Source organism: Chenopodium album, chromosome 4, assembly GCF_948465745.1.
Source record: "Chenopodium album chromosome 4, dcCheAlbu1.1, whole genome shotgun sequence".
In the NCBI taxonomy this organism is placed as follows: Eukaryota; Viridiplantae; Streptophyta; class Magnoliopsida; order Caryophyllales; family Amaranthaceae; genus Chenopodium; species Chenopodium album.
This window is the reverse complement of record NC_137837.1, coordinates 77,269,597-77,286,775: the sequence shown is the minus strand read 5'-3', so window position 1 is coordinate 77,286,775 and position 17,179 is coordinate 77,269,597. Positions and strand designations below refer to the sequence as shown.

The 17,179-nt window shown below is 32.7% G+C and overlaps 1 protein-coding gene and 1 long non-coding RNA gene across 2 annotated transcripts; one reads left to right on the top strand and one right to left on the bottom strand.

Moving 5' to 3' along the window:
* The first annotated feature begins 1,446 nt into the window (after positions 1-1,446).
* LOC145629395 (uncharacterized) lies at positions 1,447-2,542 on the top strand. Its single transcript, XR_014111667.1, has 2 exons — positions 1,447-1,775; positions 2,200-2,542. It is a non-coding gene; the product is annotated as an uncharacterized LOC145629395 (long non-coding RNA).
* Positions 2,525-9,906, bottom strand: LOC145629394 (uncharacterized). Its single transcript, XM_081681990.1, has 14 exons — positions 9,551-9,906; positions 9,244-9,323; positions 8,080-8,280; positions 7,329-7,411; positions 6,830-7,017; positions 6,525-6,706; positions 5,720-6,064; positions 5,583-5,647; positions 4,922-4,970; positions 4,651-4,807; positions 3,737-3,821; positions 3,589-3,658; positions 3,361-3,501; positions 2,525-2,997 (listed from the first exon to the last, which is right to left on the bottom strand). Exons 1-14 carry the CDS (start codon positions 9,648-9,650, stop codon positions 2,671-2,673), a joined length of 2,073 nt encoding a protein of 690 aa, XP_081538116.1. The 5' UTR covers positions 9,651-9,906; the 3' UTR covers positions 2,525-2,670.
* Between the last annotated feature and the right edge of the window lie 7,273 nt (positions 9,907-17,179).

Below are 17,179 nucleotides of genomic sequence, written 5' to 3'. Positions count from 1 at the left end.
TAATTACTTCTAATGAGAATTAAAACTGTATATGCGATTATATTAGGGGAATTTATATAGATTTTATTAAACATAAATATGATCAAAAGTGTGTTCAAACTAGACGGTGAAAAAACAAATAGAACATAAAAATAAAATTGGAGATAGAAAAAAAAATTAATAATTAGATTAGATTTTGTATAATTATAAATTTTAAATTATTTTACATGTGATATTACCAAAACGTATTCTATCAAATATTTATAATTTCATACATATACATGCATGCTATTAAAAAGTGAGAGATAACTCAAGTAGTTAGAGTTTTCCTCTCGATCAAGAGTTGTGATCTTAACATGCCAAACCATGGTGGCCTGGATTATTTAATTATTATTTTTACAACAGTGATGACCTGTACTTATGCTCAAATTACAAATTTTAATCATTCTATATTTTACATTAAGCTCAAACAACCATCTATACCGTACACTAAAAACTAAACTCCATATACTTGGGGTCTGTTCTGATTGACTGAATTAGGCTGAACTGAACTAAACTTAATTTATTGGAACTTAATTGAACTAAACTGAACTAAACTGAATATTCTATGAGAGAAGGAAATTAACAACTGAACTGAACTTATTGGAACTGAACTGAAAATAATCTGAAGAGAACAGACCTTTAAGCAAAAATCGGAAGCAACAAGATCTTCCACCACACTTGAACAACCCCTACCCAAACTCTCATAGAGGATTTGAGAGGTTTAAGGTGAGCCATACGTGTGCTACACATTATTTTTTAAATAAATAATTAAAAAATTAATATTAAAAAAAAAAAATTATAACTAGTAGATATTTAAAACTAACTTCATTATTTCTCTCTTTTCTCAAAAAAAAAAAAAAAAAAAAAAAAAAAATCATTTCTCTCTTTTGTTGATTTTATTTCCTTTTGTATAGTTTTCTATGCACAAATTTGAGCATCGATATCTTTATCTACATATTATACAGTAATAAATTTATAAAAAAAAGTAGATATTCAAACACTATATATTGAGACAAATTTCACAAGATTTCATGTAAAAATGTTTTTTCTTATAGATAATAAATGTTCCTCATATTTAAAATTTTTCTCTTTTCGAAATATAAAGTCCAAACCTAACTAACCTAAAAGATATTACAGTTAAATAAAAATATAGTCAAACCTAATTATACGAATGACTCCAAAGTCAAAACACTACAATAAAATGGAGGAGGTACAAAGCACTCAATTAACTAATTTGATTTTTTTTTATGGGCCTAGTCTAGCAACATCTCATTATTGACCCAATCCTTTCACCTCTTTCTTGGTTGGAAAGTAAGAACTCAAAGTAAAAACTAGACTATGTCTTGCACACTGACTTCAATCGATAAGAGGGCCCAATTGGAGACATAACATTATTGGGCTTATTAATTAAGTCGGCCCTTGTTGTTGACTTTATTTACTCTGTTAAAATTATCTATTTCCTAAAAACATTATCCACAAATATATCACCAAAAAAATAAACAATACAGTTGAGGTCGTTATTCTTCCTCTATGAGTTGCATTCATTGTTCATCTCCACCTTTTCATTTGCAAAAACAAAGGCATAATGCTAAAATACCTACAAATTTATTTGGAAAAATTTCAACAAAAAGGCATTGCAATGTTAATAATGTAAAAGTTGGTGTTTTTTCTATGAATAATTTTGAGGCTTTTCCTACTAGTATCACTCTTGCTGTTGCTAAACCTGCTGATACTGAAGTTTTGTTGAAAACGAGGTATGGTTTTATTTCATATTTAATTGCGTTTTTGTAATTGATGAATTATTTGGTGAGCCATGGTTGGACTATGGATCGTTTGGTTGGCAATAATAAATATATGTGTAATTTCAAAAGATAATCTTGTAAGGTAATTAATTGATAACCAAGTTTTATACAAATGACATTTGACATGAAAAGTTTGATAAATTTCACGCGATTATATTACTATTACTCTCGTTTATCACCACCTATTATTAAATGATTATGATTTATAATGAAAGTGAGTTGCTTGTGATATATAATCATGTTACTATTACTCCCTCGGTTTCATAGTATTAGGTAATCGAGCTTTGTGATAACAAATTTGAATACAAACTTATTATTTGGAAGCATACCTATAAGTGTGGCTTTCGGGTTTTAATGTTGCTCATTCAATTTGCAGTGCAGTGCTGATATTTTTCTACTTGTTAGCCAATTTTGTGGTGCCACAATTTATCACCAAAAGTTTTGAGGACAACGCTGATGAAAACGAGAAGCCTAGCAGCGCGGACTCTCTGGATGAGGCAAAAACGAGCTCAACAAGGAAGCGTGGTTTTGACAGCACCAAACCGAAATAAGCATATCCTTTTATATGCTCTAATCTATAAGCAATAGCACGTACGTTTCGCTGTTACTCATTCGGAAGTTATTACTTAAGATTTGTATGGCAGTGACAAGAGTAATTCAGAATAAGTGCAAGAACAAACAAATTACTGCGAATTCTTGAATACCAAAATTATTTTCCATTTCTATTAGTGTTCTGTACGACTGTACCTGAACACAAAAAATAATTACAATATTGTCCATGGAAATTTGGATGGACTGATAACTATATCTAATTTACAATTTGATTATAATTTATATAAGCAAATATTCAAACAACTGTCCAATCATTTTCATCGGAACCAGATGAGTTGTTGGCTGGGGGTTGTGTGTTTTCGGGTTTAGGAGGCTTCTTTGAAAACAATGTCGATCTACTATCAAAAAAATTCGAAAATGGCTGGCGGGCTGGAGCCTCTTCCGCACTATTATTCTCATCTGAGGATAATTTTTTTGACCTGTTTTTACGACCAAAAATTTGGCTTAACTTCTTAAACCGGGGTTTTGGTTCCTCTGGGGCGACATTTGCATCTTCTGACTGCTTCACAGCTTTCATGACATCGTCTGGCCGAAGAAATATTGCTTCCACTGTTTCGTAAACCTGCACAAGCCAAGAACATAGAGATACATATTAGCTTATGTCATAGTAGTAAAGCACAAATGGGATAATGCAGTTATATGAACCTTATGATACCACAATTCTTTCAACTCTGATGACATACTATTTGTTGCATGGTAAGGAAAAACTTACATAGAGAACATACATGAAAATTTTCAATTCAATTTTTAGGGGGAAAATAAAAATCTAATAAACTACGCCTATTGAATAAAGATGAAAGTATTATTATATCTACACAGCGTGACAGCATTGAGGAAAGTACAGAACCAGCAATTTGGTATGAATGACAAATTCAAGACTAGTACTTCGTATAATACTTTGTATTCACTTTACTGGAAGATCTACCTGGCAAATATCGTCAATTTTTTCCATCCAAGCATCACCTTGAAACGAAGCAACTACAAATTCTTTACACTCAGAGAACAGTTTTGCTACATTTTCATCTGTTGAAAGCTTAGCCTCAGCAAGCACAAATCCTAAACTAAGCTGAAACCAAAGAAAAACACAGGTGAAATATCGTCCACAACTTAGTGAATGGAGATGAATAAAAAATAATGTAGATATAGATTTTACCAATGACCGAAATAACTGGCCAAATAGCTCAGATGGAGTAATGTTCTCCAATACACTCAGCACACCTTCCCTACAGAATTCCCAGATTTTCAAGTTAGTATTAGGCTAAGTCATAAGCAGCATCTGGTGCATTATTCTATAAACTTACACTGCCAAATCCTCGTCAAATAACGGTGCTTGTCTAACCGCAGGCACAGACTTGGCAGCTTCCCAAAGTTCTAGCCATAAATTACCTAAAAAAACAAGGGATCAAAAAGGCTTTTCCACAAAACTGGTTTTTGACAGCTACAGAACAACTTCTAGAATCAATTCTAATAGAATTAACAGTGCCAAAATACAAGCAGAACACTCTCTTCCCGCCCCCCAAAAGAAACTCACAATTGCCAAAACTGAGTGCCATCTCAATTCTCAGACATACAGAGATTGAGTAATATAATGGTAAAGAAGAGAAAACATCATTGCATTACGACCTCTAGCAGAAAACTCTAAAACAAAAGAATTAACAGCTTCATCCACAATTAACAACTCCATAAAGTGCAACTACCAGATAGGGCCTGCATCAAATAGCTGTATACCCTAGTAGGCGACCTTATCACCTAAAACTTCATGTATAATGGTTTTTTTTATAAGACATTCTAAATAAATGCTGAGCAGCCAAGACCTGTTGGTTAGACAGCACATCTGGAGCCTTCCAAGTGTTCCAGCACATACATCCAGAATCTAATGCAGGGGTGCTTCAATCCCATGATGGCCACGATACAAGTAAAAAACACAACATACTAGGGAAAGGACAACTAATTATTACTCAAAATATGGTGGAGAATTCAGGGATGGGAGCTATTTCAGCATGGGCTAAATTGGTCATTATGTGGCAAGAAGCATTTACTCCCTCAGTCCCAAGTGATACTTGTTCTTTGACTAATCTCATTTCATTGTCCTCTGGGATGATATGTGTATTTACCCATATTTGACTAGTCTAAATTTTTAACTATACTAACACACTTGATTTCTGTCCACAGTGCTAACAAAAGATAAGATAATATTTCCAGGTGACAAGCTAACCTTCTTTCTGCATACGTCTACTTAATCGACCTCTGGAAGACGTTGAATCACCTCCACATGTACTTGCATCAGAGTCATTGCCAGACTCGTTTTCTGTCCAATCAGGAGGAGAGTGCCACCTTACAAAGTCCTCAAGAATACATCCAGGATTTGCAGCCTGACAAAGGTTTAGTAGCAAAATATAGCAGCAGTTATAAACGGAGACGATTAACCCTGACAAATGAGAAGAAAAAACAGGATATGTCGTCTTTTTCTCAAGCAGTGGACACACCTTAAAAGCTTGCATATCAGACAAAAGCTGGGAACAACCAGCACCAACACTGCAAATCACCAATAAACAAGCTGTCGTTAAACTGATACAACACAAACCAATCATATTTTAACAGTTACAGATAATGTCATATTGCCCAAGCCCCCCCCCCCCCCAAAAAAAAAAAAAAAAATTAAAAAAAAAAATGATCCAAACTAGCTTACTTCCATATCTATGATGACTGAAGCCCAATGATGGTTTCATATTAAGGTGACCCAATTCAAGTTTTCATCCCATTCAATAAAGTGAATTGCAACGGTGCTTAAGTCAATTTATCAACAATAAATAGACTAATCCTAGTTTTATCAACTAGAATAATGGGACTTCAGAAACTCTCAATACAGGTATACATAGGTGGGAGACTTTGATGAATCATAGGCATAGACATGAGGAAGACTTGGCAAAGCTCCTGTTTCATGGAGGACCCAAATTCTCAGCCAGGCTTCACCGCTTCAGTAGAGCATGACAACTTTGCATGAATTGCTCTGTTGATTTTAGTTTTATATTTATATTTTATTTTTTTTTACCTAACTTACAACTTTCCTATGATGGTCTTCAAGCTTGACAGCAAGATAGAGATGACAATTAACAATATCAACTGCAAAATGTTAGTAATGCTAACCTCCCTGTTCGGAGAACAAACTCTTCAGCTTCTCGGGCTAGATCCTCCGTTAGCAATGGTCCTTCCTGCAGAAGCACATAATAACTCAGCAACAGAAACAAGAAGGAAACATCATATACACAGTATATTGAACAAACCTGCGTCAACGGAGCATACACAGGTTCTCCTGTTTCCAACAATGTCAAATTTTCAGCCTGATGACTGACTCCCAACCGTACAATAAGATCCCCATTGATTGTTTTGGCATACAAAAAGGAACCTGAAGTTATTCTTTCAACCGAGGAAGGCACTCCATCAGCATCACAACCAGCTTCACTGATTAATGACTCCAATGAGTCGGTAGCAATAGCACGACGTTTTTTTCTAGAAAGACAACAATTCATAAGTTGCATTTGCTGATAGAGCAGACATAAACTTAAATCTGGTACTTCATTCAGAGGAATTCCAGGTATATATAGCTCTTCCATCCAAAGTCTTCTGAGCTGCACATTCAGAAAATGTGTTAAATTTAACAAGGTCTTAATTTATCTTATGATGTAATAGGAAGCACAACATTGTAGTTTAAATCTATTGAAAAAAATAGTAAGACACAGAGAGTCGGGAAAATGCATTTAGGCAATTTACCTACAAATGGATACAGACATTAAACAGGAAACACTTGAATGCATTAGAACTTAGTAATGGATGAAAGGTTTTAAAAAACATTATTCAAAGAAGTTTTGAAAACAATAAAACACTTTTTGCCGTATACAGTATATCAGAATTGCACTCAAATCTATATTTTCCTCTTTTTCTGCTGTTTGATATGATTTCTAGAATAGGCCAATAGGGAAATTATTTTTTCCGGGGGGTGGGGGGGGGGGGGGGGGTTGTTAATAATGTTATTTAAATTTCTTCACCACAGGACTCTTATAAACACATTAAATTATGTGCATGACTTACTTCACTGACAATCCTGCACCAAAATAATGCCATTTTCCGCAATGTCTTAAAGCTTCCCATTACTTCAGAGACTTTAACAATCAAGCTTTGTGGCGGTGCACCATGGATATCTCTTGGTAATGCCATTGTATTAGGCAGATTTTCAACCAAAAAGCCGACTTTCCTACCAGGAGAAAGTCCCTCTGCGAACATCTTGTAGATATTACAATGGAAGTGAAGATCACTAATGTATAATTGACCAATTTTTAGTTTAAAAGTTATTCTATGTTATATATACTTGACCACATAAACAGCTATGTACTGACCAGCATCAAGTATAGATTGAATTAAAGCCCAAGCTTCATCGTCGCTGAACTCAGAAGTAAACTTTTCTTCCTTCCCACGGAGCATCGACTTCACTGCAGAGATGCCCATACTTGCCCTTTCTCGAACTGGGGAAGAACTTGCAGATGATGTGAGAAAATCTTTCACTGACCTATAGTTCTTTTCTGACCTGTCAAGTACCAAAACTGTGTTGGATAACAGAAATGACTATGTAATAACTTGTTTCAACAAAATTCAAAAAGAAATGCAGGATAAGATGGATTTGTTGTACTATCAAAAAACACAGAAAACTTATTAACAGCAACCTCAACCCTGACAATGAAAGTGAGTTTATCCGCCAGTATAGCAAAGAATTAATTGACAATAAAACAAGCATATGTTAATTTCACCTGATGTACATTTTTTGTACATTGATAAGGCCAATAAACAAATACAAAATGAAGTTATTTGTAGGTAGAAAGTAGTAAATAGTGAGCTTACTCAATGGCAATAGCCAGTTGTTTTAATACAAGTGAAGGTGGGATTATATCTCTGTTGCCATCATAACTATCTGAAGATGTATCCTGTACACATCAGAAAATTCTACATTAATAAGCTGAATCAGAATTATAAAAATCAAATCGAACAGAGTCGGGGTAAAAAAGACTAGGATGAGGACCTAATAGATATGCAAAGTTGGTTGTACTATACTACCTTCCTCATTACCCTCCTTAGTCAGTTAGTCTTCTTCCATATAACATCCCAAAGGATAGGTGAAAGTTATATGAAGTTAATTGATTCAAGTAATTATTTGTGTTTGCAAACCCACAATTCAACAGAAATATGACTTTCTTCATCCAAATGATAAAATTATAAGCCATGGGGGTTAATACAGCGCCCATATTTACTCCGGTATTGTCCATCATCAGTACTTGTCATTTATGCCATTTTAGGTAATTGTTTTGGCTTTTGGCGGTCCCACATAACCAAAAATAACAATAATGAGATCTCTAGGAATTATCTTTCTATAATCTGTGGCATCAATGTAGCAATAAATAGAGTAGAAGGTTTTCTAAGCTCAGGATTGCCATTACAGATGTAGAGAAAATGAGAATGAACACCAATATGTGGCTAGACAGTAGCATGAAACTAAAACTCAAATTTCATAAGATAGAATCAGGTATAAAGTAGAAGTGCAAGAAGAAAACTTGTCATAGAATGCAATATTTAACATAAAGGTAAAGTATTTCACCTTTGCTTCCAAAGCAACTTTTTCATTATACAAGTAAATATTTTCATCAAAAATTGGAAAGGACATCTTTGTATTCTCAATGTTCTCTGTGTCTTCAGTTCCCTTTCTACCTCTTCTGATATTCCTTAGTCTGTCATGCCAATCCTGTTTTGTTCCTATACTAGGTGGCTTCCACCGGGATTGCTTTGGCTCGTTGAAACCCTATAGAGACAGTGAACAGAACATAAATTTTTCCAGAGCAGAAGTGATTTCATATATAGCACAGAGCGTTATCAAACTATGAAATAAATTAGAAGATAAGCACAGATTAAGGTAGCGAATTGGTATGTATGCTATACAAAGAATTTTTTCAATCATTGCATTTTCTTCAAAATTCACGAACACACAACTTCTCGGAAATTATGAACACACAGCCAAACAAAGTCTTCAGTTTCAATTATGCTCTTAAACAAGCTTTTGGAAGCTGAACTTTACAGCCTTACAACTTTGTTGACGAGATGAGTGCAACTCTATCAGCAAGAAAACACTAGTCCTATCCTGAAAGCATAATTCAAGTATGCTAGATCGAAAATGACCGGTTATTTTCAAAGAAGTCCATATTACACCCATTTCCTCCAATAATGCAGCAGACCAATAGCAAAGCAAAAAGTACATATAAAGTGTAACAAAACCAATGTCCTTCCAATCAATGTTCATCCTAAGATTACTCAAATATATTCATCCGAAATACCAAATTACATCGATTTATACTTTTATAACATTTCAATCCTCCGTGCCACAGCCAAGAACTATCGACTCATTTCGAGATTGGATCACATCAAGCACAACAAACTGCTGAATTTGATCAAGCAGTTTAAAGCTTTAATTCAAACTACTCAATTCTTGTACCACATTGTCTTGGTAATCCAAATTCAACCTAATTTAACACAATTGCCTTACATTTACAGCCATCAACACCAAAACAAAACTCGAAAATTTCAACAAGAATTTCACAATTCAGATCAAAAGCATAACACATTCAACCAAAATGCAAATTAACCACATTCAACACCAATAAAATCAATCAAACTTCAAAAAAAAAATCCAATTTTGAATCAAAATTCATAAACTCCAAAAATCAAATTTTTAATCAAAATTCAGAAATGACAAATCAAAAAGACTAACCTTTTTTTCAACCTCAGAAGATGACGAAACTTCTTCAAATTGACAACCTGAACTCTGCTTACTCAACTGCTCATCTGAATCTAAAAACCACCAAAATTCAAAAAAAAATCAAACCTTTTTTTTTTTTTTTAATAATTTTACTTGTTTCAATTTTTTTTTTTTTTTAATTTTAATTGTTTTAATTAAAACAACCCAATTAATAATAAAATCCAGCTAAATTGTTGCTGTAAATACAAGGAGAAAATATAGAGGGCGAAAATGGAGGTTATAAAAATGGTGGGTAAAAAACAAAGAAAAAAGGGGGAACCTTTAAGATCGGATTTCAAATCAATGAGAACTCTCTCCGCTTTAGCAGCAGCGGAATGAAAGGCAGTCCTTGCCTTTGAAACTAGCGATCCTCCTTCCATTTTTGTTTTTGTTTATTTTCTCTCTCCTCAATTTTCAATTTCCGATGATTTCTCCGATTTTTTCGCCCATTTTTGAGTTCATTTTTATAGTTGGAAAAAAATTTGATGACAAGAGCAAACGAGGAAGGAAGAAGATGGGTTACAGTACAATGGTCAGAGAAAGGGAAATAAATGCATTTTTTTTGGTTTCTTTCTTCTTTGGATTTGATTTAGTTTTCTTTTGCGTTGAGAGAGTCGCAATTGATAATAAGGTAGATTGGATTCATTCTCGATTTTGAAAATTACGGAACATTATTGCATGATTAAACTTCAATTTGTCTTCCTGATAAATGAAACTAGTCTTTTGTCCCGTACAATGTACGGGCTTATTTTGAGGATATTTTTCCAGCCGATGATATTGTTCTCTTTGCATATGTATGTTTTATATTTTAACTCTTTTTCTTGATCCCCCTAACGAATTTCGTTAGAATATTTTAAGTAATGGGACTTGTTACTTTGAAATGTGTTTATAAGTCAAAATTAGTTATTGTCTATGTCGATCCCAATAATTATTGTAGCATGTAATAAGCCTTTGTTTATAAGTAAAAAACAATACTTTGTATGATTTAAGTTATTTGCAACCACTAAAATATTTATCCTAAAGGCAACAAAGATGAAGGGTTTGATTACCAATATATTTGAACCCTTGATATCTAATTTGTAAAGGTAATTGAAAGTGATTTTAAACTCATCACTAATACAACCCGGTAATAAGCTTATAGTTTAGTAATTAAAATGGGGAGAAAAAAAAGAAAGAAATCATTCAACTAAACCAAAACCAAGAATTTCAAACCTAAATTATTTATTTTGTTAAAAGATTTTCAAACCTTTAATTGAAGCTTAAACCAAATAACAGATTAATGAGCCAAAGAACTTTACCTCTGAGAACCACCTTCAATTTGCTTCAACCTTACTACAAAAGCATACAACAATTTTCCAATTTGTTAACTGGGGATTTTCAAGTAACAATAACTCATCTATGTTTATATTTTATTCCAATTTCACTAAAAATTAAATTAAAACTTAAAATGTAAAAAAAAATATGATAAAGAAAGAAAAAGATAATAGTCACTCACCAAATCTGCATGCAAATGTGACGGAGGTGGAACTATGTTAATTATAGGTAATATTGCATTGAGTGAGGTTAGTGAATTGTGAATAAATACCAAAAACTCATTATCATCATTATTATGGGCGGATTTTGTAACCGAAAAGATGATTAAAGAAATTAATTTGTCGGAATTAAAGAGGGGAGATGAAGATAAAGAGTGCGTGGGATCGATTATTGTAGGTTTGCTGATGAAGGTGAAGAGGTCATGGATGGTGGATTTACTGTTAAAAGATATAGTAATATACATATAAATATGTAATAATTAATATACAATTACTATGTACCTAGAGTTATAAACTCTTAATTATAAATTATAAATTTTTAATTAAATAATTACTTTCTCTTAGAATTAATAAGATAATAGTACACACTTGGCATATAGATTAAAATTGTGAACAGTGGCACAATGGATTGAAATAGTGAATACTTGGCACATTCAATTGAAAAAGATAATATAGGATGGAGACATGTGTACATCTTGGTTTGAGTTTTTAAATACTAAGTATAGATATGTGAATTAAATATCGAGTTGTATATCTTGGATAAAACCGCTAATCATCTAATGAAAAATACGGAGTATTATATTTGGTCTAGTGGTAAAGTTTGTATCTCATAATCATGGGGGTATCAAATCCCATTATGCGCATTTTAGAATTGGGATTTCCTTGGCCTTTCCCCACAACCCCAATACTATAGTGTCTATTCTCTTCAGCTTAATTTCAGCTCAATTCATTTCAACTCAATTTTTAATTTCATTCTCTTATAAACAATTCATTTCAATTCAGTTCAGCTCTAATCAGTTCAGTTCAACTTAGTTTAGTAAATCAGAACAGGCTTTATACATTCAGGGTTTTTTTTTTTTTTTTTTTTTTGGACGAATGAATCACAAGGACGATACTCACATACCTATATGTAAGTTATATCTGCTTGGGAATTGAGAAAGAGTGAAAAGTTTAGTTTGTTTAATTAGTCAACTTTAGCTTTAACTACCTTGTTTATTACTTAAACGGATTATAATGGCATTGGTTGAATAATTGGGATTAAAGTGTTAAAAAGTTTAGGGGGAATCGCAATTAAAAAGTGATGACTGATGAGTGTGATTTGTTGCCTTGTTAATTGGTGTGACCGTGTGTCGTGTGAGTGTTGAGTTAAAGACTAAACACAAATTAACGCGGAGCACCGTTATACAAAGCCTGTCAATTATCTGTCTAATTGTCTAGATTGCAAGAGTTGCAAATTGCAATTATATTTGGTTAATACGAATGCTAGTATGCTAACTTAAAATAGCATCTTTGATCATCAGTGGAATCTCATGGCCTCAAGCTTATAAGTGATATGAAGTACAGAGTCTATATATTCAACTAGACCAAGCTTGCTTTGTAGTTATTAGTAAATGTTTCTCAGCTATATGGTATTACACTATTATATAGTGTGGTATTTAATTGCACCAAAAAATATAGTGTGGTATTTAACACAACCAAAAAACCTAAGTGAGTAACTATACTATGGCCCTATGGGCATGTTCGACAAATTATACTCCCTCTGTCCCATAATACATGACACAGTCAATCTTGCACACATCTTAATGCAGTAATTTGATTTTATTTTTAATATTAATAAAATTATACGGAGTATCAAAAATTATATTATGAAACTTTATATTAATACCTATTTAATAACATATTTTATGATAATATATGATTTTATTATGTTAATAAAAAATTTTGCTCAAATTAAAGCTAATGCATGAGTAGTGAAAAAAATCCAACGTCTCATATATGAAGGTAGCAGTGTTAGCTGTGTACGTAGGTACCTGTTAGATGTAAAGACAAATAATTAAGGTGTGAGTGTTCGATAAAGTAACGATTTACTAGTTGTTACATATGAAAATCAGTATGTAATATTTACACCAAGTTTTTTGAACTAGTCCTTTTAACCAAAAATCAAAATAGAAGAATGACTTTGATTAAAGACATTGATCTCATCATCAGATCAATACATGCATTTATATTAATACAAGTATACAATTATATCTTACTTTGATTATGTCATACGTTTCATTTTCAATAGGGTTGTTCATTGTCGATGGTACATTTTTCAAACGTGTTTAAATCAAATGTCGAATTTTATAATTAAATACCTTTAGTTTACATTTTGTATGCTTTGTACATTACTAATTACCTTCAAATATTTACTTCTATGCTGACGATCAAAACCCAACATTTAATTAAAGTATATTATACTCCTTACTTAGAAAACAAAATTAACGTTGAATAATTTTTATTTAACAAGACCAAAATTAATTAATGTCATCTCATCTTATCTTGATTGAGTAGATGTATAACTTACGTCGCTTACACAAATCTAAAACTATAGTTGTTAATTGCCAATATCTTACGTTGAGAAAGGTACAAAAGTTGGTAGCAAATCCTTATTATCGCCTTTTAACATGGATTAACTTCTATTTATACATTATAATTATTTGTTGGTATTGGACTCCCTCTCCTCTTATCAGAAAGACAAATTCACAAGAAACGGCGATGAAAAGGTCATGCATTAAATTTTAGCTTTGAAATTACTAGATACTTCAAGTGATACATTAACAAAATATTTTGAACAGGTCTTTATTAATTTAGTCATACACCACTAGTAGCAATTACATGCATAATTGAGATTTGTAACATAAATGGGGTTGGTTAGCATGCACAATAGCACAACATACTCTTATGCGAAAGTCACAAGCAAGTTGGTTATAATTGCTGTCTCTAAGCTAATGAGTTTGAATATTTTGTCCTAAGATCGATTCTAAGATAATTAAAGCATCTCTAACAAAGTATATGTGTCAGTGTGTCACGTATTAATACCAACTATGTATTATGTATTAACACCAACTGTGTATTATATCATACGACTGTCTTATTAAGTTATTATCTGAACCATTCAATTTAATGTGTTTATTTACCTATTCCACTAAAATAATAAGTAAAATAATAGTAGTTGAATTGGATATCTCAAGTGGTTAGAGCTTCCTTTCCGGTTCCAGGAGATCCTAATATCGACTCTCACCCTTGCCCTTATAGCTCTCTAAAAAAAAACTATATAATTAATGATCATAAGGCATATTAGTTACCTTACTTTTGAGTTTTACAAATTTTGTGTCTTTTTTAATTTTTTTTTTTCCAGATGAAATATAGGAAGTAACACTAGTAGAAAAAAGCAATTAGCCACCGGTTCAAAACCCCCCTATGCCACCGGTTTTGAACCGGTGGTCATTTGGGGGGTGGCAATAATCTGATGCAAAAGCCACCGGTTCAAAACCGGTGGCAAAAACAAGTATTAACCGGTGGCAATAAGACTTCCCGCAAATTTTTTTTTTTGGGTATTAACAACTATTGCCACCGGTTAACCGGTGGCAATGTACATGTAAATAATTTTTTTTTTTTTCTGGTTTTGGTTTTATTTGGGTTTAGTATACTCAGAAATATCATAATCAAAATGTACCAAAAACACTCAAAATCAACAAAAATATAATTTTCATTTAACTGTTATTGTACAATACCAAAAAAAAAATTACTACATAAAAATCGAACAATAAAATTACAACTCAGAAATTAAAAAAAAAAAATTACAACTTAGAAATAAAAAAATAAAATAAAAAATTACAACATCAACATAAAAAATTACAACATTAAAAAACAATATTCCAAAATCAATGTCTTCAATCCTTGTTGCATCAATTAACGTACACCTGCATCAATTAAACCCAGAAATTAATAAAACTAAAAAAAAAATGCGAAAAAACCACATTTACGAATCACAAAAAAATTTCGACAAACCCAGAAAAAACAGATTTACGAAACCCAGAAAAACCCAGAAAATTTTCAAAATCAATCAAACACAGAAAAATTTCGAAGATTAATTAACCCCAGAAAAATTTCGAAATCAATTAAACTCATAAAACCAGAAAAAATCCATTTCGAATTTGGCCAAAAATAACAAAAACCCACCCACCTTAAACCACCACCAAAAACCACCACATCCCACGAATTGGATTTAAAAAACCTAGAAAAATTCGATCTAAAAAACCCAGAAAAATTCAATTTAAAAAACCCAGATAAATTTGTTTTTTAACCCAGAAAAACCAAGAAGAAATCGAATAAAATCGATTAAGATCAATAAAGATCGAATTTAAATCGATTAAAATCAAATTAAAATCGAATTAAAATCGATTAAAATCAAACACTGATAAGTGTCATTTATGTCGCTATTTTTAGGAGTTTTGTAGTTAGTTTTTCATAGTTTTTCTATCTTTTTACTTGGTTTTAATAGCGTTTTACTACATTTGTCATGTTTGTGTGTGAAATGTCGTTATTGCTCAATTTTGGTATTCTTGCATATTTTGGTGGCTTATGACATTAGATTAAACTTTATTGGTTTACTCTTATGTTTAGGAACACTTGGATAAGTTCATTGCTCAAGATTGAAGAAATATAAAACATAAAAGAACAAGTAATGAAGATATGTGCACTTGATTTGCAAAGATCATACTTCAAACGCCTATATCTTTTGATCTACAAAACATTTTGGGGCGATTCCAATTGGAGATTGTTGACTCGAATGAACAATACAAGAGGGGGGTGAATTGTATTGTAGAGGAACTAGGGTAATTTTTGCGAAATTCTTAACGGAACTTAAACAAAAACTTTAAAGTGCAAGAGAGATTTTACGTGGAAAACTTCTTGGCCCTAATCAAGAAGAAAAACCACGACCACAAGGGATTTTAAACTCAACTCTTAATAATAATAGGGCAAACAACCTATTACAAATTAAGACTCTATACTCAAGTTCCTCAATGAACTTAAGTTCCACCTTAACTGATCCCTCAATCAGTTAAGCTCTCAAATCTCTCTCTTCCTCCTTGCTTCACTCAAAGCAATTACACACTCTAGAGTTTACCCAAACTCTACCCCAATACAACTCAAGACAAAAACTCCTAAGATGCTAAGTACAAGGACACTCAAGGACTTAAGTGGATTTTTTACTCTTTTCGAAAAACTTAGAATTGTAATGCTCAAGTGTACTTTTCAAAACAGAAAACTAATCTTATTTATACAAGAGGAAAGCGGTTGAAACTTTTTCGTTTGCCTCCAACTCCCACTACACCACGACTTCCATTAAACTAGGAAGTGTAGTACGTGGAAGCTTGGGCAGCAAGCAGAAGCATATACAAGGAAGTGGTTTACTGCTCCCTTAATTTTCTCAACCTCCTTGACTAAGTAAAAGATCCGTTTTTAAAAGAGTTTTTACCAAGTCAGATTTTCAAAAAAATAGGATAAAATTAAAACAGAAAATCTTTTAATAAATAAGATATTTTTACTTAAAAGATATTTTTCCTAAATAAAAATTAAATCTTGTTAAAGAAAGGAAAAATAAAATCTTTATAAACTGAAATTTAATCCACTTAAATCCTATCAATTTACCATGCACTTAACATATATACAAGAAGCCTAAAATAAACAATAAAGAAACAATAGACTTCTTGGAACTCAGTGAAGCTTCGACTCTGGAGCTTCAGTTCCTCACTCAAGGAACTTGGTTTCTGATTGTCTTATATGCTCGTCCATAGCTCATTCTTTAGACTTGTTCCATGCTCCGTTCTGACTCTAGAACTTCGTTGCCTATAAGAACCTGTCAAATACAACAAAGCTAATAGACAAAAGTTAAAGCCCTTATGGGTTTGCTTAGGTTCCTTGATTCATCATCAAAACTTAAGATCAACAGAGATGAAAGCTTATCTTGAGAGCTTTCCAACGACAGGTCATATGCTCAATTCCGATGTAAAACGTGGGAGATATGTTCATTTGAAGCTGAGCAGTTTGCCTAGTCCGAGAGGAGCGGGCGCTCCGGTTCTTGGAGCGGGCGCTCCAAAATCTGCACGCCCGCTCCTCACAGGAAATCCAAAATAAAAAAACAGATTGTTTCCTCCAGATTTGGAGCGGGCGCTCCGACCTTCTGCACGCCCGCTCCTCCTCCTGCACGCCCGCTCCTCTACGCGCTGCTCGACTTTTTGCGGAGCTTCCTAGGCAATTTAGTAAGGGCTATAAATAGATTTTTTTGCTCATTTTAGAGAGAGAATTCATATTTTCAGTAGTTTTAGGTTAGTTTTAGGTTTTTAGAGAGAGAAACTCTCAAATTTTGGAGAGAGAAAGTGAGAGAAACAATGGTTTTCATGGATTTTGGATAATCAAAGGAGGAATTTGAAGATCTCCATTTTATATCAATGAGCATTTCTTACTCTCTTCTCTCTTTATGCTTTATTAATTGCTTTGTTAATCATGTTTGAGTAGATTTCCTTCTACTAGGTGTTGAGTGGAGCTTT

Bases quoted from the DNA above. Each gene is read 5' to 3' on its own strand.
- LOC145629394 (XM_081681990.1), bottom strand. From the start codon at position 9,650: ATGGAAGGAGGATCGCTAGTTTCAAAGGCAAGGACTGCCTTTCATTCC. The intron at 8,281-9,243 runs GTTAGTCTTTTT...CTGTCTCTATAG, and splicing joins CTTCTGAGGTTGAAAAAAAG to GGTTTCAACGAGCCAAAGCA. The intron at 5,648-5,719 runs GTTTGTTCAATA...GTGCTTCTGCAG, and splicing joins TGTATGCTCCGTTGACGCAG to GAAGGACCATTGCTAACGGA.